The 27,634-nt window shown below is 55.8% G+C and overlaps 3 protein-coding genes, 1 long non-coding RNA gene and 1 other non-coding gene across 9 annotated transcripts; 2 read left to right on the top strand and 3 right to left on the bottom strand.

Moving 5' to 3' along the window:
• Positions 1-2,582: 2,582 nt before the first annotated feature.
• LOC118706995 lies at positions 2,583-2,738 on the bottom strand. Its single transcript, XR_004984171.1, has one exon. It is a non-coding gene; the product is annotated as a small Cajal body-specific RNA 1 (non-coding RNA).
• A 1,130-nt stretch (positions 2,739-3,868) lies between these two features.
• BANF1 (BAF nuclear assembly factor 1) lies at positions 3,869-5,974 on the bottom strand. Of its 3 annotated transcripts, none has more exons than XM_036416601.2 (3): positions 5,841-5,974; positions 4,837-4,975; positions 3,869-4,375 (listed from the first exon to the last, which is right to left on the bottom strand). In XM_036416601.2, exons 2-3 carry the CDS (start codon positions 4,957-4,959, stop codon positions 4,229-4,231), a joined length of 270 nt encoding a protein of 89 aa, XP_036272494.1. In that variant the 5' UTR covers positions 4,960-4,975; positions 5,841-5,974; the 3' UTR covers positions 3,869-4,228. The 3 variants fall into 3 exon arrangements, with proteins under 3 accessions (XP_036272494.1, XP_036272495.1, XP_045429727.1); XM_036416602.2 differs by having other exon boundaries at positions 5,798-5,908; XM_045573771.1 differs by lacking the exon at positions 5,841-5,974 and adding an exon at positions 5,220-5,241.
• A 192-nt stretch (positions 5,975-6,166) lies between these two features.
• SART1 (spliceosome associated factor 1, recruiter of U4/U6.U5 tri-snRNP) lies at positions 6,167-27,614 on the bottom strand. Of its 2 annotated transcripts, XM_036416535.2 has the most exons (20): positions 27,218-27,608; positions 25,384-25,441; positions 24,972-25,027; positions 24,186-24,312; positions 23,970-24,075; positions 23,631-23,708; positions 23,438-23,537; positions 23,215-23,357; positions 22,902-23,108; positions 22,187-22,311; positions 21,979-22,115; positions 21,745-21,884; positions 20,610-20,783; positions 20,401-20,511; positions 20,062-20,149; positions 19,239-19,329; positions 19,002-19,137; positions 18,503-18,592; positions 18,278-18,399; positions 18,113-18,193 (listed from the first exon to the last, which is right to left on the bottom strand). In XM_036416535.2, exons 1-20 carry the CDS (start codon positions 27,531-27,533, stop codon positions 18,175-18,177), a joined length of 2,424 nt encoding a protein of 807 aa, XP_036272428.1. In that variant the 5' UTR covers positions 27,534-27,608; the 3' UTR covers positions 18,113-18,174. The 2 variants fall into 2 exon arrangements, with proteins under 2 accessions (XP_036272429.1, XP_036272428.1); XM_036416536.2 differs by lacking the exons at positions 18,113-18,193; positions 18,278-18,399; positions 18,503-18,592; ... (1 more) ...; positions 19,239-19,329; positions 20,062-20,149 and adding an exon at positions 6,167-6,568 and having other exon boundaries at positions 27,218-27,614.
• On the top strand, positions 6,380-15,689 carry EIF1AD (eukaryotic translation initiation factor 1A domain containing). Of its 2 annotated transcripts, XM_045573770.1 has the most exons (6): positions 6,380-6,505; positions 7,593-7,872; positions 7,990-8,098; positions 8,193-8,301; positions 8,467-8,514; positions 15,563-15,689. In XM_045573770.1, exons 2-6 carry the CDS (start codon positions 7,786-7,788, stop codon positions 15,672-15,674), a joined length of 465 nt encoding a protein of 154 aa, XP_045429726.1. In that variant the 5' UTR covers positions 6,380-6,505; positions 7,593-7,785; the 3' UTR covers positions 15,675-15,689. The 2 variants fall into 2 exon arrangements, with proteins under 2 accessions (XP_045429726.1, XP_036272491.1); XM_036416598.2 differs by lacking the exons at positions 6,380-6,505; positions 15,563-15,689 and adding an exon at positions 9,022-10,438 and having other exon boundaries at positions 7,636-7,872.
• LOC118706919 lies at positions 17,444-20,851 on the top strand. The gene is made up of 3 exons (XR_004984151.1): positions 17,444-17,662; positions 18,868-18,873; positions 20,841-20,851. It is a non-coding gene; the product is annotated as an uncharacterized LOC118706919 (long non-coding RNA).
• Positions 27,615-27,634: the final 20 nt, after the last annotated feature.

Genomic DNA, 27,634 nt, shown 5'->3' with positions numbered 1-27,634 from the left:
CTGGAAAGGAGCCCCGGGCAGGAAGCTGGGAGCCAGCAGTGCTGACACTCCCCGCTGTGGGGGACGGGGGGGGGGGGGGGGGGGGCAGGGGCTTCACATTCATCAGCTGCTGAATGTTCACCGCCCTGCGCAGCCGAGGGAGGCTGAGGCTCAGAGCAGCAAGGCGCCTGCTTCCGGCCCACAGCAGACAGAGGAGAAGCGGACCTGCACCGGGCCTGGCTCCTCAGGCCACAGCGGACAGAGCCCTGGGTGCCGGCAGGGAGGAGGCAGTGTGGAGGGGCTGTGGCGGAGGACACACACTGAGCATTCATGCTCTGGGCGGCCACCGGGCAGGTGTCTGGAGCTTAGGTTCATCCTGTGGCCCCCGTTTCCCTTCCAGGGCCAGCAGGACTCCTCAGAACCCCACCCCAGCGCTGGGCCCACCCTGAGTGCTCATGACGGGACTGCTGAGGGGGCCAGGCGCTCACTGGGTGCAGCTGCCTGGGACAGACACAGTGAGTCAGGATCTGCCGACTCCCAGGCCCACCCAGCTCGCCAACAAAGCACGGTCTGTTGGGCAACGTGGGCTGACACTTAGATAACCTGGTTTCTACCATCCCACCCTGGCCTGTTTTCCCCAGTGCCCTCTCTCCCACTGGGAGCCGGCTGGGCCTCTGAAAGGCCAGTCACAGCGAACATCCCAGGCCTTTGTCTCCCGCTCCAGGACCGATCGGGAAGCTGTGTGGGCAGGGACCAGATAAGAGCGTGGGCCTTTCCAGCCTGTCACAGGTGCTGCCCGAGTCCCAGGGAGAGGCAGAGAGCAGGCCCAGCCCCTCAGAGACAAAGCCTGTGGCCAGGCAGGAAAGCCCACGAGGAAGCAGCAGAGCAGGCAGCACCCCCAGATTTCTGCTGAGGCCCCAGCCAGAGCCACGGGCTGCAAAACTGGCCACCAGCGCGGGAAGGACCCTGGGAAGGCTGTGGTGAAGGAAGAGCCGTCTCCATTACCTGAGTGCCAACAGCGCTCCGGCAGCCTGGGCAGAGGCGGGGAGCTGAGGCCCTGCGGGGCACACCAGGTCTGTGTGGCAGCCTCACAGCCCGGGGGTCTGGGTCCCGGAAGCACCCAGGAAAACAGCAGAAACCCAGTGCAGCCGGGAACTGCCGGGACAGCCCACATCACCCTTCCGGGCGTCAGCTGCCCCCTCCCGATGGCCTGTAACAGAAGCCGGCCGGCTCTGGCCACCTGGTGACCTTCCAAGGGGCCACTCACTTCCCAGAGCCCGCCCTGCACCGAACCCTCACCCCTACTGACCACCAGCTCCAGCTACGCCCAGTGTCGCTCTATCCGGGCCTGTACTTTTTCCCTTTATTCTACTACTCTGCGGTGTGGCTACATACAGAAAAGCACACAGAGCGTATCTGATCACGCTGACAGGAGTCCGTGCCGTATCGCACCACAGAGGTCGGAAATGGACACTGCCGCCGCCGCCCAGGCTGGCCTTTCATCGCCCTCCTCCTGCCCCCAGAGGTGGTTACTGTTGATTTTTGCGATAAGCTTTTTCTAGTTTTACCACCTAGGCAGACTCCCAAGCAAGAATTTACTTTACAAAAATGGAATCGCATGACTTGATGTGGCCACTGTTTGCTTGGGAATGTCTACCCTCGTACACAGCAAGTTCACGTTCACGGCACTGACCGCCATTAGCCGTTCCAGTCGGGGGCTGTTAAGACACAAAACGAGGTGGGAGTCCAGGTCAGCCCCGGAGTGGAATGTTGGACCCTAGGTGGGTTTCCAGTTTTACTAGAAAACTCCCGTCTTCTCCCCAACTGTCTACATGTCCCCACCAGCTCGGCATCAGTTCGCTGTTCCCTTCTCATCAGCACTCCATAATGTCCAACCACAATTTTTGCTGATCCAGTTTAGCACCATTGCATCTCACTCGTATTTCTGATCCCAAGTGTAAACACCTTTCCACAGGCTTATTCATCATCTGGGTATCCCTCAGGGTTGCCTTTCAATATATTTTTATTGATTCCAGAGAGGGAGGGAGAGGCAGAGATAGAATATCAATGAGACTCATCAATGGGCTGCCTCCTGCATGCCCCCCACTGGGGATCAAGCCTGCGCCCGGACCAGGAATCGAACTGTGACCTGGTTCACAGGTTGGTGCTAACCACTGAGCCACGCTGGCTGGGCCATTTGCTGTTTCTTCGCTGCAGCTGTGTGCGCCCCGGATACAGCCCTTTGTGGTTTCTGTGCTGCAAATACCCTTTCCACTCGGGTGAGTCTTCCCCTCACTGTTCACAGTATTTTAGATGAACTGTTTCTATTAATGGAGTTGAACTGATCAACTTTTTCTTAAATTTTCCCTGAGATCATGAAAATCTTATATTATCCCTATTTAATATGTCAGTCTCTCCTGACCAGACTGTAAGTCCCCTTGTGACAGCATAGGGGGTAACATCTGGACTCCATTTTGACCAAAAGAACTCATTTTAGAGGCCCATTACTCCTTGCTTTCAGTAAAATTCTGTAATTCAAACTGACCTAACCACACCCTTCCAGGAAAGACTGTACAGTGATAAAGTAGTGGGCTTCTCCCCGTCAGTGTGCCCCTGAGATATAATTCAGAGCATGTCTGCACACTGCGCTGAAGATGCTCGTGGCTTTTTAAATACTGCACTTCGACCAGCTGTCACCACACCACGAGCCTCTGATACAAAACAAGGCTAGGCCACAGATAACTCAGTATCAAGTGCTGTAACATCCGTTTTTAACATCATATTTGTCAAATGGTAACTAGAACATCTGCATAAGCATTATTTCATAGGCCCCATGAGCGGTCCACTGCGCACAGGAAATGCCTGTGACTGCCTTGGAATCCGCCGCTGCCAGAGGACAATGGTGGACAACTGCCTCGCCCTCACTCCCGAGCCTGCACCCACGCCAAGGCCCCTACATAACCACCGGCAAGCAGCCCGCTGGGAGCTCCTCCTCTCCTCCGCACAAGCTTCTCTTCCCAATGACCTCCGTCTGCCTGACCTCGCACTGAGTGCAGTGCTCACTTCTGCACTGAGACTCAAGAACCTGACAGTAACCCAGAGGGAAATTCTGTGAGCGAGCAGTTCCTCCTGTTCACTGCGAGCCAAGCAGGGCTGGGCGCTGCACAGCTAGCACTCCACCTGATCGTTACAACAATCTCATTTCCACGTGGGGAAACTGAGGCTCAGAGAGGCCGAGGAGCATAGGGCTCTGGTACATGGGGTTCCAAACTGTTTGGAGGGCCAGTCTGGGTACTTCCTACCAGTAAGTCCAGGAACATGTCAGTCTCTCTGAGCCTGGTTCCCCATCGGTAAGAGAGAAAATAGTGGAAGAAAAAAGTGGTTGCCAAAACCCTAGCCGTGGGCCTGGTTCAGTGGTCAGGAACACGATGGAAGTGTACCAGAGCAATTCCCTCGCGCCCACCCAGCTGCGATGCCCCTGGTCTTCCTGCCACCCTCAGAGAGCAGGGCAGCCGGTAAGGGCCCTGCCCGCTGCTCCCCAGCCCAGGACACAGGCGAACTTTTGCCCGTATCGGTTCCCCCTCTTCCTGATACTTGACACCCACGGCCCTTTCCACCCGGAGCTGCCCAGCCCAGCTGCTGACTCAACTGACATCTGGAACACACAGCCCATCTGGATCCAGGAAGGGAACAACCCACACTCTCCCACGTCACTAGGGATTGAGACACTCAGCGCACCTGTCCGAGGCCTGCGTGCCTGGGGTGCCGTCCGGGGAGTGAGGAGGAAGGGCCGGTTTCGATGTGCACTGATAAGCACGGCAGGCCTGATCAGTCCCTGGGAAGCTGGCGATCCCAGCCCACGCGCTTTCCACACCACAAAGCCCAGTACTGGAAGGCCACTGACTTTATTGATTTAAAAAACTTTATACGGACAGTGACGGTTTTGCCAAAAGAGAAGCCAAACGTCATTAAACAGACCCGGGGTGAGGGTAGGGGCCAGAAATCCACTCAGAAAAGCTGGTTGTTGACCTGAAACTGGCGGGAAAGAGAAGGGAGATGCATGCAAGAGTGAGAATTCCAAAAAAGTTGAAATGGTGAGGGGAGAGAACTCCCCCGAGGACCCGGAGGCCATTGGTGGTGAGCAGACAGCCATCGTTTCCTTGGTAGAGGACAAGGGAGCACCCCCACTCAGCTGCAAACTCTGGAGACTCGAGGCGGGGGTCAGGGGTCGGGGGCTCCCCAGAGAGCATCACAAGAAGGCGTCGCACCACTCGCGCAGGCACCCGAAGCAGTCCCGGGACTGCTTGGCGTTGGCGCCACACGTGTCCTTCAGCCACTCCCGGAACAGGTCTTCGTCCTTCTTCAGCACCAGGAACTGGCCCAGGACCACGTAGGCCTGCAAAGGGCACGGTAAAGGGCGGGCGGCTCAGTGACCTGTGAGACTACAGCGGCGCCCCGGCCGTGCATTCAAACCCCACGAGCCTAGGACAGCGGTCGGCAAACTCATTAGTCAACAGAGCCAAATATCAACAGGACAACAAATGAAGTTTCTTTCGAGAGCCAAATTTTTTAAACTTAAAACTATATACGTAGGTGCACTGTTAACTTAATTAGGGTACTCCTAAGCTGACCTTCGCTAAACACCCGAGGGGCCAAAGAGCCGCATGTGGCTCGGGAGCCGCAGTTTGCCGACCACTGGCCCAGGAGGAAGGGCAGGTTCTGGCTATCTCCTCAGACTGACCCCACTGCCCACCCCAACAGGCAAACCCCTTCCCTCACTCCCAAACCACCAGGCAGCGCTGCAGCCGGCCGCCCGGCTCTCCCCCACCCTCCCCAGCTGCTCGCAGCCTCCCACACCTTGTCAAAGCCCCGCTCCTCCAGCTTCTTGCCCAGGACTTCACCGATCCCCGCCAGGCTGCCCACTGGCTTTTCCCCCATGGGCTCGGCCACGAAGTCTCGGTGCTTTTGGGAGGTTGTCATCTTGACCAGGGTTGATCTGGGAACCCCAAGAAAAGGTAGGTTAGGGCCGAAAACCCGGAAACGTCCCAAAGGCCCATTGGCCCAGGTCTCATATTCAGAGAACGTGAACCCAGCCATCATGGTGGCTTACTGATCCCCCTCATTTCACGGAGAAGAAAACTGAGGTCCATGCCGAAACCGGTGTTACTCAGTGGATAGAGCATCAGCCTGCGGACTGAAAGGTCCCAGGTTCGATTCCCGGTCAAGGGCATGTATTGTACCTTGGTTGCGGGCACATCCCTAGTAAGGGGTGTGCAGGAGGCAGCTGATGGGTGTTTCTCTCTCAAAGGTATTTCTAACTATTTCTGTAAAAAATCAGTAAAATTAAAAAAAAAAAAAAGGTCCAAAAAGTTTCCCCCACTATTCGAGAGAGAAATCTCTTCACTCCCGGGGAAGGCGCCGAGTACTGCCCGGAGGAAAGACGATCCGCCCGCTCAGGTGGCGCACGCGGGGCGGGGCTCGCGGAGGGCGTCACTCCTCTGTGACCTTGGCTGGGAAAGGAGGGCGCTGCTGCCCGGAGCGGCCACCGGGCGGGAGGAGCAAACAAAGGGCCCCTCCGCCCTCCGCCGCCCCGGGGGCTCCCGGGCGGAGCGGCGCCGGCGGAGCGCGCCCCGGCTCCCGCCCGCCGGGTCCACGCCGGCTCCGCCGCCCGGCCCCGCCCCCAGCGCGCCGCCCCGCCCCTCCACGCGCCGCCGCGCCCACGCGCTGCCCGCTCCCGCCGCCCGGCCTCTCCAAGGGCGCGGGCTCCGGCCGGCCGCGCCGCCGGCGCCCCCGTCCTCCCTCCTCCCTCTCCGTGCACCTCCTGCTCCCAGACCGGGCCCTGCTCCGCGGCGGGCGCTCACCGGCAGTCCCAGCTTCCGTAACGGCTTCTCCCGCCGCCGGCAGCTCCCGCCGATACCTCAACCCACTAGAACTTTCCCCCACTTCCGCTTCCGGGTCGCCTCAAGAGCCGCCTGAAAAAAACTAAATTTGGCGCTTCTAGCTGCGTAGAGCCATAGAGTTGAGGCGCTCTGGACCTCCACGGCAACCTTAGCGGACGCTCCTTTTCGGCCGGCTCGCGGGAAGCCGGGCTGCCTGGTCTGATTTCTCTTCTCAGGCAGCATTTCCGGCCTCGGAGCGGAGGTCTGGGGAAGAAAACTTCTTTTCCCGGCTGCACGGCACCCGGAACTCAAAGACCTAGCGTCGGCCCACTTGGCGGCCGGAAGAAATAGAGGGTCGGACGGGGAGGAAAGAGGGTGGCTGAAGGCTTCCGGCAGAGCGCCGGAAGTACTGCTCTCGAAAGGGTCCGACTCCGGCCGAACCGTGTCGGGCTTTTAGGAGCCGGGCAGGAACCCGACACGCTGGAGACCTGAGTCCAAGCAAGCTCCACCGCCTTGCGCACCGGCGAGTTCATTTTCTGTGCTTTCGCTGGCTCGGCTGCGAAGTGAGTCGTGGACCAGCCGCTCCCAGCGTCCAGCCTGGAGGACGGGATCGCTCCGGCGGCGCCCTGGGAGGAGAGGGCCAGAAGGTAGGTGTGGGTCTCGCTCGCTCTCGGAGTCTTTCCTCCGGGGTAGGGGCGGGAGGCAGAAAACTACAGCCAGAAGTAGCACTTGGGAGTTTTCCTTTGTCAACCTGGTGGTGCCAGTCCTTGTCATCTCCGAACGCAAGCCAGAAATAGAGCAGATGCCCAGGCCCGAGACTGCTGACCTCGCCCGTTAATGGAGCCAGTTCCTGGCGTGGACCTTGGCGGGCTCTCCTAACTGGCCTCTGCCTGGATTGTGTTGAGATAGCGGGCCTCTGTGTGTGTGGCTGTGCTGCACTGGGATGGACCAGCATATTGAGGAAGATACAGTTTCGTTTATCTCTTCCCGAGCGATGGCCAGAATGATTTATTTAGCTTTTATGATTATGCCAGTACTTATGATAACATGAGTTGTTTTTATGTGCCATACACTGTTCTGAGTCCTTTGCTTACATCTTCTCATCCTAATAAATGCCCTGAGTTAGCTATTATTTTTTTATTTTTTCCCCCGAAGCCTAGAGAATTGAATAGTAAGGATTGTCAACCTAAAAACTTCCAAACCTGTGGAGAATTTTTATGAGTTTATTTGAGCCAAACTGACAACATGTGCCAGGGAGCAAGATCTTAAACCCTCCGGAGATGAATAGTTTTGCAGTTTTCATTTATAAATTTGAACTAAAGGATGGAACTAAGGGAGATTACAAAAGGGTGGGAGAAAGCTAGGTGGGGGTTGGGTTCCAGGAAAGTTAATGTGATCATATGCTCTCTTGAGGGTCGTGACTTAAAAACCTTTCGTTAAAGAAGTTCTAGGCCTGGGCCCTGGCCGGGTAGTCCAGTTGGTCAGAGCGTCGTTTGGACACACCAAGATAGTGGGTTTGATCTCCGGTCAGGGCACATACAAGAGGCAACCGATAAACACACAACTAAGTAGAACAACAAACCTACATTTATTTCCCTCTTCCTTCACTCTCTCTAAAATAAATAAATAAGTAAAAAACTTATTGGGGCATGACTAGCCACCATGACTTGCCCAGTTAGGACTTCATTATCAGATCACCTTCATTGTCCATACAACCCCTTTGTTTGTTCACAGGAAATAGTCAGAAGTAAGATCCCAATCCAAGCAGTTAGACTTCAGAGCCCGCGTTCTTAACGAGTACACGGTCCCTCCTCAGTCGGAGGCCCCTCCCCATCTCCAAAGCAGTCCTGGGTCCTGATCCCGCCACCCAGGAGACTCAGGAGAGGTGGACAGCCTCTGCGCCTCACCGCCCTGGGACAGGACCAGCATGTCGCAGGCCACCAAGAGGAAGCACGTGGTGAAGGAGGTGCTGGGGGAGCATATGGTGCCCTCTGACCAGCAGCAGATCGTGAGGGTGAGTAGCATTGGGCATAGCTGCTCTGCCCCTGGGGGCCTGGGGGAGAAGACAGCCAGCTCAGTGGGCCTTTGAGCTGGCTGATGAGGCCAGATGGTTCTTGGTCTCCTGGACCAGGTACTCAGGACCCCAGGGAACAATCTGCACGAAGTGGAGACCGCCCAGGGGCAGCGCTTCCTGGTAAGCATGCCCTCCAAATACCGCAAGAACATCTGGATCAAGAGAGGTGAGAGGGCCAGCTCTCTGGGAGTGAGAAGCATTTCCTGTGGCCTTGGCTTCCGCCGCTGCAAGCTGGACTGACTGTGCCTCTCTGCCTCCAGGGGACTTTCTCATCGTGGACCCCATTGAAGAGGGGGAAAAGGTGAAGGCCGAGATCTCCTTTGTGCTCTGCAAAGACCATGTGCGCTCTCTGAAGAAGGATGGGCTCTGGTAGGCGGTCCCCTTGGCCAATGGCTGTAAGATTTGGGGGGCTTGGCGGGATTGACTCCTTAGCTGTGCAGTTAGGGGAGGAAAGATCATAGCATCCAGGCAGGGACAGCTTTTATGGTGAGAGATTTCTCTGTTCTTCTGACCCTGGCTTTTCTCCTGATACAGGCCTGAGGCCTTTGAGGTGGCTGAGAAACACAACAGCAGTAGGAACAGGTGAGGTTCCAGCCTTAGGGTTGAGAAGACGGAAAAAGGGGGTTCAAGCTTTAGTGTCCTGGGGAAACAGAGCCCGTCTTTCTCCCTCGTGAGAGCTCCTAAATACGTGGGTGTACATATGTGGTCAAATTCTGTGGGTTAACATCCTGGCTTTGCCACTTAAAAATTGGGGACTTTAAGCAATTACGTCATCCCTAAAGCCTAAATTTCCTCACCTATAAAATAGCCTTGGGAGGATTAAAGGAGCTGATGCTTATAAAATTGCTCAGGATAGTATTTTGTATGCAGTGTGGGTCCATTGCGTGTTAGTAAGGAGAATAATTACAATTAAAACCAGTGGCTCTAGTAAACGTTTGAGGGGGGGTTGTCTTTAACCTGCTTTCGTTGGCCCAGTTTTCCTGCTGTTTGCTCTGCTCCCTGACTCGCTGAGCCCAGAGGGCCCTCCTTGTTTGCAGATGTTGCTTTCCCAGAAGTCATTGGGCTAACTCTGTCCTTTTCCCCCTGAAGACCAACTCAGCCAGAACTCCCAGCGGAGCCCCAGTCATCGGGAGAAGAGTCCAGCTCGGAAGATGACTCTGACCTCTTTGTTAACACCAATCGCAGACAGTATCACGAGAGCGAGGAGGAGAGTGAGGAGGAGGAGACAGCCTGAGGCTCCAGGACCCGCTTCTCCTCTTGCTCAGAGACAAGTCCGTGGCTCCTCTGACCTCGGACAATTCCGGGTGCTCTACAGATCCTCCCCCCAGTGGGGACAAGGCAGGACTCCTCTCTGAACCGACCTGCTGACTCAGGAGAATTAAACCCCTGGTGGGTGGTGACTTGTGCCAGTGTCCGAGTGGCTCTCTGGAGGGAGAGGGAGCTGTGAATCAGTTAAAAATTGCTCCTTGGTAGAGGTCTCATGGGCAGGAACTAGGGAATGGCTGGACATTTTGAATGATTTGAAATTAAGGAGGAAACTAAGGTTTCCTAGGTTCATGTTCGTTCTCTCTCTTTCTCTTCCCCCCTCCCTTCCTCCCCCACTCTCTCATTGGGCACTTAGTAAGCAGCAGGCCCTGTGCTGTTCCTCCTTGCATGTACTTTATAAGTGGGAACAGTGCCACTTTACTGCCTGCTCTCAACCAGTACTGATTCAGGCTGTCAGGATCACAGCCATAGGACCTAGTCCCCGTTGCCTCTAAGAAACACTCAGGATGAATTTCATAGTACCTCGTAAGCTGACTTCCCTGCAGTTCTAGTCACTGTGACTGCAGGAGTGCCCACCTCCACGCTGCTGTGTGCATCCCTGGTTGCTGGACCCTCCTAGCAACTTAGACCATCACTCCTCAGCCCTCCTGTAAAACATATCCCACTTACCTCTCTGTTTTTTTTAACCTCTGGCTATATGTTACTCCTCCTCATTGCTGACATTGACCTTGTAGTCTCTGCAGACCAGAAAGTTAATCTCCTGGCTTAGAGCTTTGCTTAGTCATTTTCTACATCCCATGGTGGGCCTGTTCAGCACTGTGGCTCTTTAGTTCCTTGATAATCCCCATCACTAATTCGGGTCTTCTATTCCTGGCCTGCTGCCTACATCTCTACCCCCTGTGCCCCTGATCAGTAGGAATTGTAACAACTTTAGAAGTCAAATACCTGTATAATCACCGCCTTCTGGCTTTCTTGTTTACTTGCTCAACTACCCCCTCTGCAAAAATTCTTTATCCTCCAGCCCCACCACATTCTCACCATTTCTCCCTTCGCTTTTCCTCCTTCTGCAACTTGGATTCCATGGCCCACACCCTCCACCTCTTGTCTTCCTTCCACTGTATTCAGCTACTAAACCCTAACCCCAGCCAACCCAGTCACTCACCTCTGTGCCTGTAACTATTTGAGAAAACCACCAACTGGGCTCACTTGCTTTACTTTAAGTTTATCATTGTAAACCGCAGATGAACCCTCAGCACTGCCTAGCAGATCAACTCTGGGGTGTGTTTTGAAACTTATCTTGTCTACCTTTTTCCCCTTCCCCTGCTAGCTTCACAGCTTGGTTTTCACTAGGAAATAGTAGGCCACCCTGACTGGTGGCTCAGCTGGTTGGAGCGCCACCCCACCCATACACCAAAAGGTGGCGGGTTGAATTTTTTTTTTAAATACATTCCATTGATTTTTTTGCAGAGAGGAAGGGAGAGGGTTAGAGAGTTAGAAACATCAATGAGATGAGAGAGAAACATCAAGCAGCTGTCTCCTGCACACCTCCTACTGGGGATGTGCCAGCAACCAAAGTACATGCCCTTGACCAGAATCAAACCTGGGTCCTTTCAGTCCACAGGCCGATGCTCTATCCATTGAGCCAAACTGGTTAGGGCTGAATTCTTGATCAGGATATGTATTCAGGTGGCAGGTTGATCCCTAGTCAGGGTATGTGGGAGGCAACTGATCGATGTTTCTCACATGGATGTTTCTCTTCTCCCCTCTTTCTAAAAATCAATAAAACTATATGTATCTATCTAACCGTATACTAAAAGGCTAAGCGACCATCTCACCAATAGCTATGACATGCACTGACAGCCAGGGGCAGATGCTCAACTCAGGAGTTGCTGACCCGCAGTAACTTGGCAGCAGGGGTTCTTGGGTGATGCACCAGAGAAATCTACACTAATAAAAGAGTAAGATATAAATTGACTGTACCTTTGCGAAGCCCAACAAAGACGGGTTAATTTGCATATGCAGGTGCGAGCTGCGGGGGCGCAGGTGTTGCACACTGCCCGCGGTGCCCCTGGCCTCTGGGCAGCGTGGGAAGGTGGAAAGGTGGCTCTGGCCAGAGCCAAGATGGTGCCGGCAGCCAGGGGAAGGAAGGCCCATTTTTGTATCAATCTTCCTGCATCTGGCCTCTAGTAAGTTAGTAATATTAACATATTCTAATTGATGTCCTTTCAATCTGCACAAAAGAAATAGGCCATTGGTGAGAATTCACACTTCCCCATTACCAAACCTGCAATGTCTTCATGGATCTTCCTATCTTTTTACTTCCCATTGGAATCCAATGGGACTTCAACCTTTCCACATGTATCTGCTCTTCTCACTTTCTATTATGTTGCTTAGTATGGCTTTAAACATATACACACGTACACACAAATACATATATATATAGAGAGAGCCCTAGTTGGTTTGACTCAGTGGGTAGAGCATCAGTCTGTGGACTTAAGGGTCCTGGGTTAGATTCCAGTCAAGGACACAGGCCTGAGTTGTGGGCTCGATGCCCAGTGTGGGGCATGCAGGGGGCAGCAATCAGTGATTCTCATCATTGATGTTTCTATCTCCCTCTCCCTTCTCTGAAATGAATAAAAATAAGTTTTAAAAAAAAGAATGAGAAAATGTATATATACAAACAAAAAGTAAACATCAGATGCGGTTGAGACAAATTCGTTTGAAGCTTGTTTTTTAGGGGAGATAGCTAACTTTTTTCCCTAAAGATGTGGCCACTTGTCCCTGTGTCATTTATGGAATGGCTCATTCTTCCCTCGTTGCTTTAGAATACCTTTTAAAATAAATTATATTCCTGCATATATGTGGATCCCTTTGAATTTCTAATCTGTCCTGTTTACCACACTTTATAGCATGATTGATACAGCTCCCTCACTCTGCCCCACTGTTCCTGGAACATTTCACATTTTCATGTCTTTTCTGACATAAGAACTGTAGAATGGATTGTCAGTTTTCATTTAAAAGTCTTGTTGAGATTTTCATTGGCATGGATTTAAATCTCATGGTTGGATTTGGAGGAAAGTACTATCTTAAGACTTTTGAATCTTCTTATCCAAAAATGAGGTTGTTTGTCCTTTTGTAAAGGGCTATTTTCATGTGGGTCTCTAATGTGTCCAGTTCAGCTTAGTCTCAGGAATCTGAGAGTTATTTGTTGTTATGAATGGGTCTTTTACAATTACATTGTAACCGTCACTGGCGTAGGAAAGCTGTCCATCTTTGTGGGCTCACCTCATTGATCTAAATGAATTCTGATTCTCTCCACTTTCTGACTAAAGAGTAAAATCGACTGGAGGTAAGTTTATCTGATCCTTGATGCTCATTTCTTGAGTTATAGAGGCCAGGACCTCCAGTATAGTGTTGAGTGGCACCCTTATTTGTTCGTCTCTTAGCAGGAGTTGTTCTCATGTTTTCTTGCTTTAGGTTCCTCATTGATAACCTTCATTAGGCTGGAGGGATCTCCTGTTCTAGCTTACTGAGGGGTTTTTCTTAACATATCGTGATGAATTTCCACATCTACTGAGATAATCAAAAGGTTTTGCTTTATTGTATTGATTTTCATTAATAGGTTTCCTAATATGGAACCATTCTCACAACCCTGCTTGATTTTATAGTATTTAGTTAGGATTTTTATACCTTTCAGGCAAATTTCACTTTTTTAATTTTTATTTTTAGAGACAGAGGAAGGGAGAGGTAGAGAACACTGATATGAGAGGGAAACAGCAGAACATCGATCCACTGCCTCCTGCACGCCCCCTACTGGGGATTGAGCCCACAGCCTGGGCAGGTGCCCTGACCTGGAATAGAACCAGGAACACTTCAGTGCACAGGACGATGCCCAACCAACTGAGCCACACCAGCCAGGGCTCACTTTGTCGTAATGATCTGAGCTCCCTATCCCATTTGATAACAATCTTGCAATCATGTAGAACTAGTTTAGGAACATTTAATCTTTTTCTTCAGGTTTGAATTTATAGAAAAGGAATTACTTGTTTCTTCACAATTTGATAAAATTTATTTATAAAACATCTGCACTTGGTACCCTTATTTTAGGGGTGGATCTTTGCCTTGTAATTTTTTTGTGTATTTTTCTTTGACTAGCTTCGCAAAATGCCTACTTTATTGGCCTTTTCCTGTTTCTTTGGGTTTATTTTCTGACTCTTAGTTTCTGAGTTGTATGTTTTGCTGATTTAATTTCAGTCTTTTTAAAATATACTTAGAGATGTAAGTTTTCCTTTGTTGCCCACTGTGTGGCATTTTGGGCATTGTCTGTAAGTTTGGCCGTGGTTTCCTCGGCAGGAACCAGTCATTGTCATTAACGTCATGGAAGGTCAGGGCACCAGCAGTGGCTCCCGTTGTTACAGGAGACGCCGAGTCCCTGTGGAAGCTGTAAGGCACATGGCCTGCCCTGCCTGGGACGCGGGAACAAAGCATTGGCAAGGCTGGCGCTGTCTCTGGAGTGCAGTGGTGGCAGGCTTTTCCAGTCACTGCTGCTCGCCAATGGCGCCAGGTACCCGCACCCTCTGTCACCCTGCTGGTTTCCGGGGAGGCGCCAAGTTCCAGAAACCTGTTACTGGCCATCCAGGGTGAGCATGGAGTGGTGCCGGTCCGTTCTCCTAATCCTTGGGAAGCTCCCTCTCCTCCTCCTGGAGTGGTCCCGCTGCAGGACCTGGGCAGGTGCGAGGAGGAGCAGTCATTCCTGCTCCACGATCAGTCAGCATTCTAGAAGCTACCAGCAGGGGTCACAGTAAGCCGCTCAGGCTGAACCTCAGCAGCTGTCCCTGGGTCCCTGCGCTGCAGCAGTCTGTCCGACCCGAGGCCCAGGTCCAAATGGTGCTGCCACCGCTGGCAGCCGAGTTCCACAGCCGCACCGGAGATTCACGTACAAGGCCTGAGTCCTCCCCCAGGCACACAGGCAGCGTGCTCAGGGCTCTCGGAGATCCGTGGGAGCTGCCCCAGGCTTTCCGGTTTCAAGCCCCAGAGCAGGTGTCCACGACTGTCGGACCTCACCACCAGAGACCCTGCTCCAGAACAGCACGGGGCTCAGAAGCTGTGGGGTGCTGGCAGTGGGCGGAGGGACCTCTGAACTTGAACTGAAGGGGTCCTCTCCCCAAGGACCTCCTCGCCCCTCTATTTCAATAGTTCTCCTAGAAACGGCTGAAGCTTTCGGACTCGCCTATTTTTGTTTCATCTGTGAACTTTTTTTCTTTTTTTTAAATGGCTCGTACCTTTTATTTATTTTTTAATATATCTTATTGATTTTTTACAGAAGGAGAGGGAGTTAGAAACGTCGATGAGAGAAACATCGACCAGCCGCCTCTTGCACACCCCCCACCGGGGATGTACCTGCAACCAATGTACATGCCCTTGACCAGAATCGAACCTGGGACTCTTCAGTCTGCAGACTGAGCCAAACCGGTTTCGGCTCGTCTGTGAACTTTTAAGTGCCTTCCTCTTTCATGCAGGTCCCATAATTTAGCATTTTGGCGATCAGGGTGTCTTATCAATCCTATGTATTACCTGTGACCATGGTAGCTTTGTGAGAGGAGGCCTCAGTAGTGAGGTCCTCCCCTTTTTTGGTCCCCCTTTCTGTCCACAGCTGACACACTTTTGGGGGACCCCTCCAGTCTCTTTCCTGCTCCCCAAGACTGCATATATTGGTACCAAGGGAAACTGGCTTCTCTAGGTGTCCTCTAGAGCAGCTGCCCAGAGGACAAAGGCCAGGGGTCCGAGGGAGGGAAGGTCATGTGGTTTGTTAAGATTAGAAGAGCCAAAACTGGTTTGGCTCAATGGACAGAGTGTCAGTCTGCGGACTGAAAGGTCCCAGGTTCGATTCCAGTCAAGGGCATGTACCTCGGTTGCGGGCACATCCCAAGTAGGGGGTGTGCAAGAGGCAGCTGATAGATGTTTCTAACTCTATCCCTCTCTGTAAAAAAAATAAAAATATATATTTTAAAAACAGACTAGAAGGTACGGGGCCTGGAATGCCACGCTAAGGGATTTTGGGACCAGAATCGCCTGATGGCAGGAGCTGGTGTCTCAAGAGTCAGGGAAGGGGTGTTGCCGGACTGGCTGGGACCCAGCCTGCTAGAGCGGAGGCCCTCGGTGAGGCCAGCTCCATCTTCCTAGGGTGTTCGAGCCTGAGAAATGGCCGAGGGGAGCCACTGTGAGTCTCACCACGGCCCTGTGAGCGAGGCCAGCCGCCCCGTCCTATGCCAAGGCGAAGACACTCAGGCCGGTGGCAGGTGGGAGTTTGTCTGTTTGACGGAAGGTGAACTTCAGGAAGAAGGAAAAGGACCCCCGAGGAGAGATCTGAAGAGCAAGAAGGAACAAGGAGCAAGTTCATGAATGATGATGCTAATTGGGGGTGGTTCTTAAAAAGTCTACATCTGAATATCCACCACTTATTCCTCTACTGTTGATGGACATTTGGGTTGCCAGTTTGGACAGTTATAAATAGTCCTGTTCTGAACATTCTTGTTTGTGTCTTTGGCTGAACATATGTACATATTTCTGTTGCTAAGCCAACATGTTTTAGCTCTCTTGAAACAAAGTTTTATAATGGAAATTTTAACTCTCATAATGGGGTAATGAACCCGTTGTGGCCATTACCATCTTCAATAACTATCAACATCTTGCTAGTCCCCTCTCCCCATATTTCTTTTAAATGAAGGTTCCTTTTTTTATAATTTGATTTTTTATAGAGAGGGAGGGGGAATAGTTAGAAACATCGATGAGAAACATTGACCAGCTGCCTCCTGCACACCCCCTACTGGGGATGTGCCCACAACCAAGGTACATGCCCTTAACCAGAACTGAACCTGGGACCCTTCAGTCCGCAGGCCGATGCTCTAACCACTGAACCACACCGGTTAGGCCCCATATTTCTTGATATTTTTTAACATTAGAGTAACTTAAAGTAACTCCCAGATCCCAGACACCCTTCTATTTGTGTATATATGGTAATACACACATGTATGTGTTTACTGAAGTAATGAAAGGATGTTCTCAACTACGCTAGGTAACAGCCCCAGAAGTCTGAGGTCACACCCCCCCATTTTGCAGATAACACCAAGACTCCACTGCCCGGGGTAACAGAGTAAGTGGAAATCACCCAGCTGGTTCGCCCCGGGCCCCAGCTGAGTTCGCTGACCCTCACACCAACCTACTTGGAGGCATTGCTGCCCCATGGGGTTCCCAGGAGTTAGGGGAGGGGGGCTGGTGGGGCCCCACCCGAGCAGCAGAGCTGCGTGCACCCTCCCTGGGGGCTCAGACCTCCAAGGATTCAGTGGTCCCTGACGTCCTGCCTCCGAGGGGCTGAGCGGACTGGCTGAGGCAGGCAGGCGTCAGCCGCCTCCGGGCTCGGGAGGGCCAGCACCTGGCCTGGCGTCAGCAGCCACAGGACAGAAAGGACGCAGGCAGGTGGTACCAGCCATGGAGGCTTCTTGGTACATTAGTTGTTTGTATGGAAAACAATGCAATTAATAAATAATACGAGAATAACGTTTTGTGTCCTCATCACAGTAATGTACAAATTAAAACAGTGAGTTTATTATTAGGAGGAATAAAAACCTCAGCCTCTGAAAGACCTTCCAAGTTCCTGGCTCACCATTCATTGTCTACCCAGTCACTAGCATCAGAATAAGAGGAATTCTGGGCCAAACCTGGTCAGTCTACCCCAGTCCATTGTTGTCGACGTTTCCGGCTCCGACAGGCCTCTTCCTGCAGCAGATAAAGCACGAGGTTTGACGCAAGCTTAGCCAGGGCCAGAGACACTGGACTGCCTGCCAACACCAGATGGGCCTCCGGCTTTTGGGAGAAATAGCCTGAGATCCCCCAAACCCTACACCCAGTCCAGACACCCCATGGACACCGCCCGAGGGACCCGAGGACGCAGCCAGAATCACATCAGACCAGACTCAGCACAGGAGGAAGTGACTGCTGGTGCCATCAAACAGTCGAAAGCAATTGGTTAAGGCAACTGTATTTTCTTTGCTTGTTTTTCAACTCAAATTATTTATAAAAATTCACCTTTTGCTCCTGTATTTTTTCCATTTTTTAAAAACCACGAACCATCTGGAATGTATTTGGGCACCGGGTGGAAGCAGGACGCTGTTTCTGTCCAGCTCCCGTGGGAGCCTCTTGACCGCTCCCCTCTTCCAGGCTCCGGGGTCCGCAGAGTGCTCAGCCTCCTTCCGAGGTCACTCAGGGCTCGTCTTCCCGCTGCGGCTGGTCCCCGCACGGCTGGGAGGCGCTCTGAGGAGCTGCCCTCAGCACCCTCTTCTCCACAGACCCCGGGGGTCAAGGACCATGGGGTGGCCCCTCGACCCTGCGCACGGCCGTCCCCGCCCTGCCAGGCGGGCAGTCCTGGGCCCTGGAGGGCAGTGACTCGTGTGGCACTGGACGCTGAGTTTCAAACATCCTCCATCTCTGACTGGAAAGCCAGCCTCGCAGAGGGTAGGCCTGACGGACAATGGGGTCAGGAGCTGTGCTGCCTCAGCAGGGGCAGTGGGGGGAGGGGCTGGGGCCCAGGGCAGGAGTGGACTGTCTTGGAGGTCCAGGTTAGTTTTGTCTATGTGTTTCCTTATTCGTGTCATCTGAGACCACGTCTCACTTACTAGAGGCCAACCAGAGGGGTCTTGCTCATTTCTGATTTCCAGGTGAATAAGTGAATGAGCTCGTTTAATTTTCACAGGACATCCGATACAAATGGCGGAACTAAGGCTCAGAGAGGTTCGGTGACTTGCCTGAGGTCACAGAGCTGACCACGGAGCCTGCCTGAGGTGGTGTCAATGCTCCTCCCAGCACCGCCTGCCTCTCCTCTCAGGTCTAACCTGGAATCTGCACCATGACGAGGGAGGAAAAAATAAGGAGGGAGTTTTATTTAATATTAAAGTGGGAGAGGGGCTGGGGAGGTCAGCTTCACTTGGTGATGGTGTTCCTGTAGAGAGAAGGAGGGCGTGAGGCTGGAGCTCGGCCCCAGGCCCTCCCCGCCCCCCGCCCAGCCGTGGCCCCGGCCACTCACGCGTTCATGCTCTTGCCGCTGCCACTGAGCACGATGTAGGGCGTCTTCTGGGCCTTCTGCTTCTCCTGGAGCAGGGCCACCGTGCCCAACGGCGTGTCGCTGGAGCTCATCTTCTTCAGCAGCTGTGGGGTCACGGCCGGTCAGCACCAGGAGGGAGCCCGGCCCACCGGCCACCCCGGAACCCGCAGACAGAAGGCCGCCCCCAAGCGCCCCGGGGCCACCTACCGCCTCCTCGTCCAGCTTCTTCATCCTCCGCTCGGTCTTCATCTTGCCCGAGCCTTTGCCATGGAAGCGGTGGGACAGCTGGCGGAAGGCCTGGGGCACGGCAGGAAGCACGTTAGAGGCGAAGAGGGCGGTGGGCAGGGGAGGGAGGGGAAACGGCTCAGAAGGCTGTGCTGCGCTGGGGCCTCAGGACCCCAGTGACACCTGCTGGGCCGAGGCCGGGCCAGGACACAGGATGGAGTGTAAGCAGATGCTGGGTGAGGGTGGACAAGGCTGCCAGGAGAAGCTGGGTGTCTGGGAGAGCACAGGGCCGCCCAGGGCCTGACACTGCCACCAGATGGCGGCCTGAGGCACATCACGCCTCCGAGGGGCAGGTGAGCAACGGAGCCAAGGCCCGTCCCGCCTCCTGCCGGGCCTGGGGGGCTGCGATGCCCACCAGAGACAGGCACAGAGGTTCAGACCGTCTCCAGGCCGGCCAGTGTCACCGGTCCAGAGGCCTCACCTCCTTGGGCGTGAGCTTCCGGCCCGTCTCGTCCACATACTCGATCTTCACGTCAGGCTTGTAGCCGTCCTTCTCCTTGAAGTCCTGGGTGAAGCCGCGGTACTCCTCCCGCCGGCTGTACTTGTCCTCGATGGCCCTGGCAGAGACGGGGGCTCAGGGCCAGCCACCGCCCACCCTGCCCGTTCCTGCAGCCCCGAGCCTGGCCAGCCCGGCCTCTGCCCACCCTGCCTCGCTCACATCTTGTCCTCAATGCAGTACACCGCGGACGGCAGGGACTTGTTGGGCGCCTTGACCCGGGCCACCTTCTGCACCGTCGTCTCCAGCAGTCCTGGGGAGAAGGGGTGAGACTCCAGGCGCAGCCCAGGGCGGGCTGATGTCCCCAGTGCACAGGGCGCTGTGGGACCCACAGCCGTGCTGTGGGGGTAAAGGCGTCGGACAGAGGAGAGAGACTCAGAGAAAGAGGCCCTTGTCCAAGGTCACTGAGTAAATGGCAGAGCCGGGACCCCAGTGCCAGAGACTGTGGGCTTCCAGTCCCCTTTCTTCCTCAGGAAACACTGAGTCTTGAGGGATAAGTGGTGCTTTGTAGAGGGACATGGGCACTCAGCCATCAAAAATGGGGTGATGTAAAAAAATAAATAGATAAATAAAAAATGGGGTGATGTAGCCCTAGCTGGTATGGCTCAGTGGATAGAGCATCAGCCCAAAATAGAGGGTCCAGGTTTGATTCTGGTCAAGGACATGCACCTTGGTTGCAGGCTCAATCCCCAGCCCTGGTCATGGCGCATGCAGGAGACAACCAATCAATGTGTCTCTCTCACATCAATGTTTCTCTCTCTCTCCCCCCCTCCCTTCCACTCTCTCTAAAAATCCATGGAAAAATATCCTCAGGTGAAGATTAACCAAAAAATAATAATAAATGGGGTGATGTAGACATTCCAACGACTGTCCCACAACCAAGTGCCAAAGGAGTGGCTCATGGTCCGGGTGTGGCTCAGAGCGTTGGGACAGGAGACTTCAGGGGGCCAGGGAGCCATGCAGGCACTGGCGCCCGAGCGCTTACCTTTGTTCTGACACAGGAGCAGCGCGGCCGCCAGCCCTCTGTTCACTATGGGCTCCTCGTCCAGGATGGTGGTGGAGGCGGCGGAGAACTGGGGTGGCACACGGTGGTGAGTGACCACATGAGCTTCTCACCCCTCACCCGAAGTCCCCCACACCCGTGAGATCTGTGGACCCCTCATGGGGGAGGAGACGAAGGCCGGGAGACCCTGAGTGACCAGCCCTGGGCCTCAGAGCTGGGGCTGGAGCCCAGGGGGTCTGCCTCCAGCCCACCCCCAACCCCACGCGCTGCGGTCCCTGCCCTTCCATCCTCCCAGCCCCCAGCGTGTCCTCCCTCACTCACATCCTGATGCTGCTTCTCCTCATCCAGGTTGACTGTGCTCCAGCCAATGTTCTCCTCCCCGTCAGACTCGGAGCCTCCGTTGGCCGAGCGCTCCTCGTCCCGGTCGAAGTCCTGGAGGACAGAAGGTGGCGTCAGCCCAGGCAGCCTGCCCACTCACAGCCCGCGGCGAGGACGGCTGGGCCCGCAGGGGAGCGGCCCGCAGGGCTCACCATGAGCTCCTCCTGCTCCCCGCGGTTGCCGGCCAGCCCGTAGGTGGGGATCTCCCCCAGGGTGCGGCAGAACTCCGACGTGGCGTTGAACACGATGGTCCCCTTCCGCTCCGGGTCCTCGTCCTCCTCCCAGCCCCGCTGGCGGGACTCCAGCTTCTTCACAATCTCCACCACCTGGAGGAGGGAGCAGCTGTGGGCATACCCGGAAGTTTCTGGGGCGGTGCCATTGAGACCAGGAGCCCACGACCCTCCTGGTGGCAGCAAGACAGCCATTCCCACTGCCGGCAGCACACCTGTGAGGTCTCCATGTCCTCCCCGACTCCTGCCCTCTCCGCCTGCACCTGCCCCAAAACCATTGCCGGCTCCCTACTGCCTCTGAATCAACATCCAAAAGCCTCCGTGGCCCCCGGAGCCACGCCCTGCTCCTGCCTCAGGCCACCCTCCTGCCTGGCATGGCACCGAGGCCCTCAAAGCTCTGCCCCGACGTTATCCCCCAGCTGCGCCCACTGTCCTCTCTATGTGTCACTGCCACCAGCGCACAGGATTATGGGTCTCCCCTCCTTGAAAACATCCTCAAACCCCAGCTCCCAGTTAAGACAAGTCAGATCGTGAGCACAGGGCCCCTGGGCTGCCTGCTCACCAGTGCCCTCCAGCCACTAGGGGGCAGCCTTACCCACAGGAGGATGAAACCTGTATTTACAGAAGACAGGGGAGGGTCTGACCCTAAAACACCATACAGTGAAAACACTGCAGAAATCTAAAAATCTACAAATACTATGGTATTAAACAAAAAGGTAAACCAAGATTGGAATTCAGGCCCAGCCTGCATGGCTCAGTGATTGAGCATCAACCTATGAACCACGAGATCACGGTTCGATTCCTGGTCAGGGCACAGGCCTGGGTTGCAGGCTCAGTCCCCAGTGTGGGGTGTGCAGCAGGCAACAGAGCAATGATTCTCTTTCATCATGGGTGTTCTCTTTCTCCCTCCCTCCTCCCCTCCCTCTCTGAAATCAATACAAAACTGGAATTCAGGGGCAGCCCACAGGGCCCAGGCCGTCACAGGCCACCGGCTGCTCTGTCCTGCGGAGGCCACACCCTCCTGACCCGCATGCGGCCCTGAGGGCGGGCCCCTCACCTTCTCGCCGCTGTCTCGCAGCTGGTGCAGCTGCTGCAGCTGCCGCAACCGGCGGCCCTTCTCCAGCTGCTTCTGCAGCTCCAGCTCCGCCTCGTCCTCCTCCAGCAGCTCTGGGGACCCAGGCGGCGGCCCGCCCTCCTCTGCAGACAGAACAGGAGGTGCCTGTTCGGATCATCCCCTGGGACCCTCGGCCTTTTCCTGCCCGTCCACCCTCAGCAAGCTGGGTCCCCTCACCCTCATCACTGATATCCATGTTCTCCACTCGAGTGTCATCTGATGGTGGGGGCTGGGGCACAGCCTCCTTCTCCTCCTCCTCCTCCGGGGCCGCCTCCTCTCCCTCGGGCACACGGCGCCGGCCCCGGCCCCGAAGTCTGGGGGAGAGACCTCTCCGTGAGCATCAGCCCAGGTCAGCCCGCCCTCGTACCCACCGCACCCAGCGCACCTGGAGCCAAAGTCCCCATCCTGAGTCTGGTCCCCAAGAGGCAGCAAGTCGTCAGCCCGCACAACCGTCTCCTTCTCCTTCTTCCGGATCTTCTTCACCTTCCGCTTGGTCTTCTTAAAGGTCACCTGAGGGGGAGGGGGAAGAGACATGAAGGAGGAAGGGGGGGAAACGGGCAGCCACAGCCCACGAGAATGAACACATTTTACACAGACGGGAGGTGCGTGGGTCATCCCACCACTGAGATGAGAACGGGCACAGGGTAAGCACCTTGCCCAAGGTCACCCAACGACTAAGGAGACTGGGGTTGTGAGTCCTGGTGAGGTGGCCCTGAGTCCTGCTCTCAGTCCGTCCGCCATGCAATGACTGAGCCAGCTGAGGACCTCCGTGTTCAGTCATCACAGTAAAACTCCACACACAGCTGTCACAGGACCACTCGCCAGATTACCGCTCACCCTGCTACAGCCCTTAGGGGTGGCTCCTACCCTCCCACCAGCTGCCTCAGACTCAGCTGAATGGCTCCCCCAAGGCCCAGCTGGCCACGGGCGGAGCCTGGACATAAAGGCAGTCCCCGTTCTGGCCTCACCCCTCACTTCCCTGGCACCTCCCTGGGCTGCCAATCACTGCTCCTCCGTAAGGACCGGGCACCCTGGAAGCTAACCCCCTCCGTAGCTCACTGTGGCCCGGGGACAAGCGTGGGCAGCAGCGGAGGGCTCACCATCTCCTCCGGCGTGAGGTACTCGGAGGCGAGCCGCGGCCCCACCATGCTCAGCGACTGAGCCTGCAGCCGCAGCCGGGTGCGGATCTCCTCCAGCTCCCGCTCCCGCAGGCCGTCCGCGGTGCCGCCCTGCTCCAGGCGGAAGGAGTGCGGCCGCTCGCCCTCCAGCTCCTCGTCGTACTTGGCCAGGATAGAGCGGGGCTTTTGCTGCAAGGCAGGAGGTATGGGCTGGGACCAGCTGGCTCCTGAAGAGCCACAGGGCCACCGTTCCCAGACCCCCCCGGCCAGGCCCCCGCCCCTGCTGCCCGCCTGCCTGCGCCAGGTCGTCCACACTCTCGTCCTCTGCGTAGGGCAGGTAGTCGGGCTTCTTCTTCCGCAGCTCCACGTTCTTCTCGGCCCGCTCCTTGTCCACCAGGTTCACGTTCACCAGCACGTCTTCCTCCTCCTGCAGCACGCCTGCGGACAGGCAGAGGCCACTCGCACGTGCCCTCAGTCAGCGGTGCCTGTGTCCCCAGCCAGAGACCCAGCCAACCCACCTTTGTCCTTCAGGGTGAGGATCATGGTCTGCCCCTCTTGGAAGGAGTCAATGGCGTGCTCCACCGTGAGGCCCTGCAGGTCCCGGGCGCTGTACAGGGCCTGGAAGGAGGGGGAAGCCCCGCTGAGTCAGGAGCCCTGACCCTCCCACCGGGGATCCCAGCACCAAGGACAGCGGTGCCGCAGCAGCCTCACCTGCCGCCTCTGCCCGAACTCCTCCTCCACCAGAGTGCTCACTCCAAACTCCTGGTCCATCTCCTCCAGCAGCTTGGCCTAGAGGACGGGGGGGGGGGGGGGGGGGAGGGTAGGGGCACCTATGACCTCAGCCATCCAGAGTCACCAGGAGACCCACAGCTTTATCAGGTGGAGTGCAAACAGGCAGGCAAGCCACCGAGAAGCAAAACAGACTCCAGGGACCATAAACCTGCTACCTCTCTGAGCCCAGCCTCACCTCCCAGGGCCAGCTCCTGCCTCACCAGCTGGTCAGGCCACCAGAGGCACCGGGCACCTACCCCCAGCTGCCCAGGGCCTCACCCTCTTCTCTGCCAAGTCCTTCTCCTTCTGCAGCTGCCGGCTCCTCTCGATCCAGGCGGCGGTGTCATCCAGCCAGGGGTCGTCCTCCCCCAGAGTCTTTATCTTCCTGAGGAAAAGGGGACCTTTTGGGAGCCCAGCTCCCGCTCCCCCAACCTCTGCAGGGCTCCTTGGCAGCTCCTCAGCCCTGGCCGTGCCCGCCCTGGCCGGGCCCCTTACCCCAGCTTCTGGTTCAGGAGGCGCTTCTCCTTGGCCGCCGCCAGCTTTTCTCGCAGCTCCTCTCGCTGCCGCAGGGCCATGGGGTTGATGATGTCGGCTGCCACGGGCTCCTCCTTGGTGCCCGCCTCTGGAAGGGGGGCCCAGACGTGAGGCTATGCCTGCCCATGACTGGTGGGAGAGGAGGGAGCCACTCACCCTGCCCTTCCAGCTCAGGCGCAGGAAGGGGCCCGGAGAGGGGAAGGACCTTCCCTTAGCCCCACACTCCCGTGTCACCCACGCAGCATGACGGACCCTCCGTGCCTTCCGAAGCCCCGCAAGTCATGCTTAAAAAGACCCAACACCCCAATCAGTTTGTAGCAACTGTGCACATCTCTCAGCGCATAGTCCGGAAATGCTGCCTCACGGCAGAGTGAGGGGCAGCGCCAACTGTTCAAACATAAACAAGCTGAGCCCGTCTGTGGAGCAGCCACTCTCAGTCTCACTGTTTCACTGATAAACTCTCTTTTACTTTAAACTAAGGAAGAAAGGGAGGATAGATGGAAGGATGGAAGGAAAGAAGGAAGGAAGGAAGGAAGGAAGGAATGAAGGAAGGAAGGAAGGAATGAAGGAAGGAAGGAAGGAAGGAAGGAAAGAAGGAAGGAAGGAAGGGGGAAAAGATAAGCTGAGTCCCACGCCTATCAGCAAGTACACACCCACAAGACCACTAACTGGTACTGAACCTGCGCCCCACCCCACGTGCCTCCATCCAATGCCCTCCTTCACCACCAGCCGCAGCCTCACACTCACCCTTCTTGACGGCATTGACTTCCAAGGGTTTCAGCCCCAGCTTTGCCCGGAGTTTACTGAGAACGAGATGAATGTATTAGGAGCTGTCCAACAATGGGCACCACGTGCATTTCTAGGCAGAGGGGGTGAAACAGGATGGGCCTGAATGTCCTGAGTCCCAGGGCACTGGGAAGGGCACTGCCCTCCAAACCAGGGAGCAGGGGCACTGGGCCAGGCCTGCCCTAACCAGTGGAGCACCACCCTTCCTCTCGGGCTCAGTGCCTCCTCTATGGCTCACGTGGCTGCTGACTGACTTAGGTGGCACCTCCAATTCCAGCCCGAACGCATGAGGGTATGGAAGCCTCCGAAAGCAGCTGCTCCAGACCCACCTGATCCAGAAGCAGAGAGTGGGCACGAAGGAGACGGTACTTACTTGGTCTCCTCGATGCTGAGGGACGAGGCATCTCCGGAGCTCGTTTTGGAACTGGCAGCTGGAACAACAAGAAGCAGGGCTCAGGAGCTGAACAAAAGCCAGGGAGCCATGTCTTCGGCCCCAGCTGCAGCCAAAGACCAGGCCCTCCCCAGCACCAGCCTGGCGGAGACACGAGGACAGCGCATTCTCCAACTACAGGAACTCCTCCTGTTCGCGTTCCCATCTCTGAGAACCGCCTCTTCTACATCCCTGCCCTTCTTGACCCCAAATGGCCAGCTTTCTGCAGTCCTCTTTGCTGCCCCTTCCCTTTTCTGCATGCTGTTTCCAGCATGCTGTTTCCAGCCCATCTTGCCCGCTGTGGCCTCACTAGCTGACAATGCCACCTCCATAAAGTCCAGTTCAATTTCTGATCTGAATGAACTGCTCTCCCCAAACTCCTCACAGGGCAGGGGCTGTGGTGGTGCCAACCGTGTCCTCTGCAACTCGTGTAGCAAGACACGGACTTGGTGGTGCCTGCGCTGCGCGGGATGTTGGGAACACAGAGCTAACGATGCATTTCAAACCTCCCCCAGCCACCTCACAAGCAGCAAACAACTTCACCGACCACACACAGAAGCCAGACACCCTCACACAGAGCGCCCTCACCCAGCTGCCTCCACACGCTCAGCTTTCCTGCATTCCCACCCCACAACCTGCCTTCTTATCCCACCTGGACCCTGGGTGTCAACCACTCCGACTCTCCTCACGGCCACCAGCCCCTTCTTTCGAAACCCCATGGATCCTTTTCCTGGTTTGGCTTGATCTCCTATGACGTGTGGCACCTGATCATTTCCTTCTAATCCGCTTCCCACACAGATCCCATGTTCTATTATTTTCCTTCTGGGCTATTCTACCTCTTTTCTGTAGTGTTTGGCTCCACCGACTACTAAAATATTAGCATTTCTCAGGCTCTACTCCTGACCCTGGCTTCTCACGCCCCACTCCCTCAGAGGACTTCATTGGCCACCTAAACGCTCCTCTCTCCCAAATTGCTCTACCCACCCCAAGCCCTGGGTTTTTCTACAGGTTTCTCCCATCGGCATCAAACGCAACACTCTCCAAAACGGAATTCGTTATCTTGTTCCCAAAGTCCGCTTCTCTCCCAAACTCCTCAACTGCGGTGGATGACACCACCGCCCACCCAGCTTCCCAAGACAAAACTCCACTCGTCCTCAGTTCCTTCTTTCCCTCCCACCCTCACTGAAGCGTGTTAATTCCATTTCCAAACAACCTGTCCATCTGTCCAAGCCTCTGCGTCCCACTGCTGCTGCCTCGGTGTGGGCCACACCTGGCCCCGGCTGACTAACCCTGACCGAGTTCTCAATGCAGTGATCGCCGCAAAGCATGAATAGGACCAACTCACTTCCCAAATCAAACCATGGCTCTCTACGACCCTCAGGACCTGCGGGGCCCTTCGGTTTGGAGCCTCGCCTGTATCACAGCCTCTCTCGCTGCTGCGAGCCCTCCCCGATTCGCCTGCCCAATGCCAGATTTTCTCTTGCCTCTGTACACGCTGGTACCACCTCATTCATTCATTGTTCATTCATTCATCCATCCATCCATCCATTCACCCATTCAATTCACGGAAGGCCTGTGATGCGCCATTGCAAACAAAGTTTCTGTCCTCAGAGTCTACTAGAGGGAGACGACCGTTAACCCCAAACTCCCTTAAGAAGACCTTTTAACAAGTCTGACCAAGACAGCCCACGGATGCCTCCGCCTGGAGTGCTGGCCCTGCCTTCAAACCCGGGCCCCCGGGCCCCCGCCCCCCGCCCCGCGCCGGCCCCGCCCTCACCGGCCTCGTAGCCATCGTCCCGCTTCTCCCGCTTCACGCGCCGCTCGGAGGGCTCGGCCTGGCTGCGCTCCCGCCCGTGCGCGCCGCTGCGGGCCTCCGTCTCGGACCCGCGCCGCCCGCCCCCGCGCTCGGCCCCCCGTTCCCGGCTCCGCTTCCGCCGTTCGCCGCCGCTGCCGCCGCCGCTGCCGCCGCTCCGGTGCTTGTGCTTCTTGTGCTCTCGGTGGCGCGGCGGCTGCTCGGCGGCGCCCCCGGTGCCGGCCGCCGCCGTGGTCCCGGCCGCCTCCTTCTCCCCGCGGTGCTTCTTGGACGACCCCATGGCGGCACGTCAGGCCCGAGCCCGGCCCGCCACCGAACCCCGAAGAGGCAAAATGGGAACACTTCCGGGTCGCCCGCGGCCGCCTTCGTGTTGCCGGAAAC

This window comes from Pipistrellus kuhlii, unplaced genomic scaffold, assembly GCF_014108245.1.
Source record: "Pipistrellus kuhlii isolate mPipKuh1 unplaced genomic scaffold, mPipKuh1.p scaffold_m20_p_56, whole genome shotgun sequence".
Classification (NCBI taxonomy): Eukaryota; Metazoa; Chordata; class Mammalia; order Chiroptera; family Vespertilionidae; genus Pipistrellus; species Pipistrellus kuhlii.
This window is presented reverse-complemented; position numbering and strand designations above follow the sequence as displayed.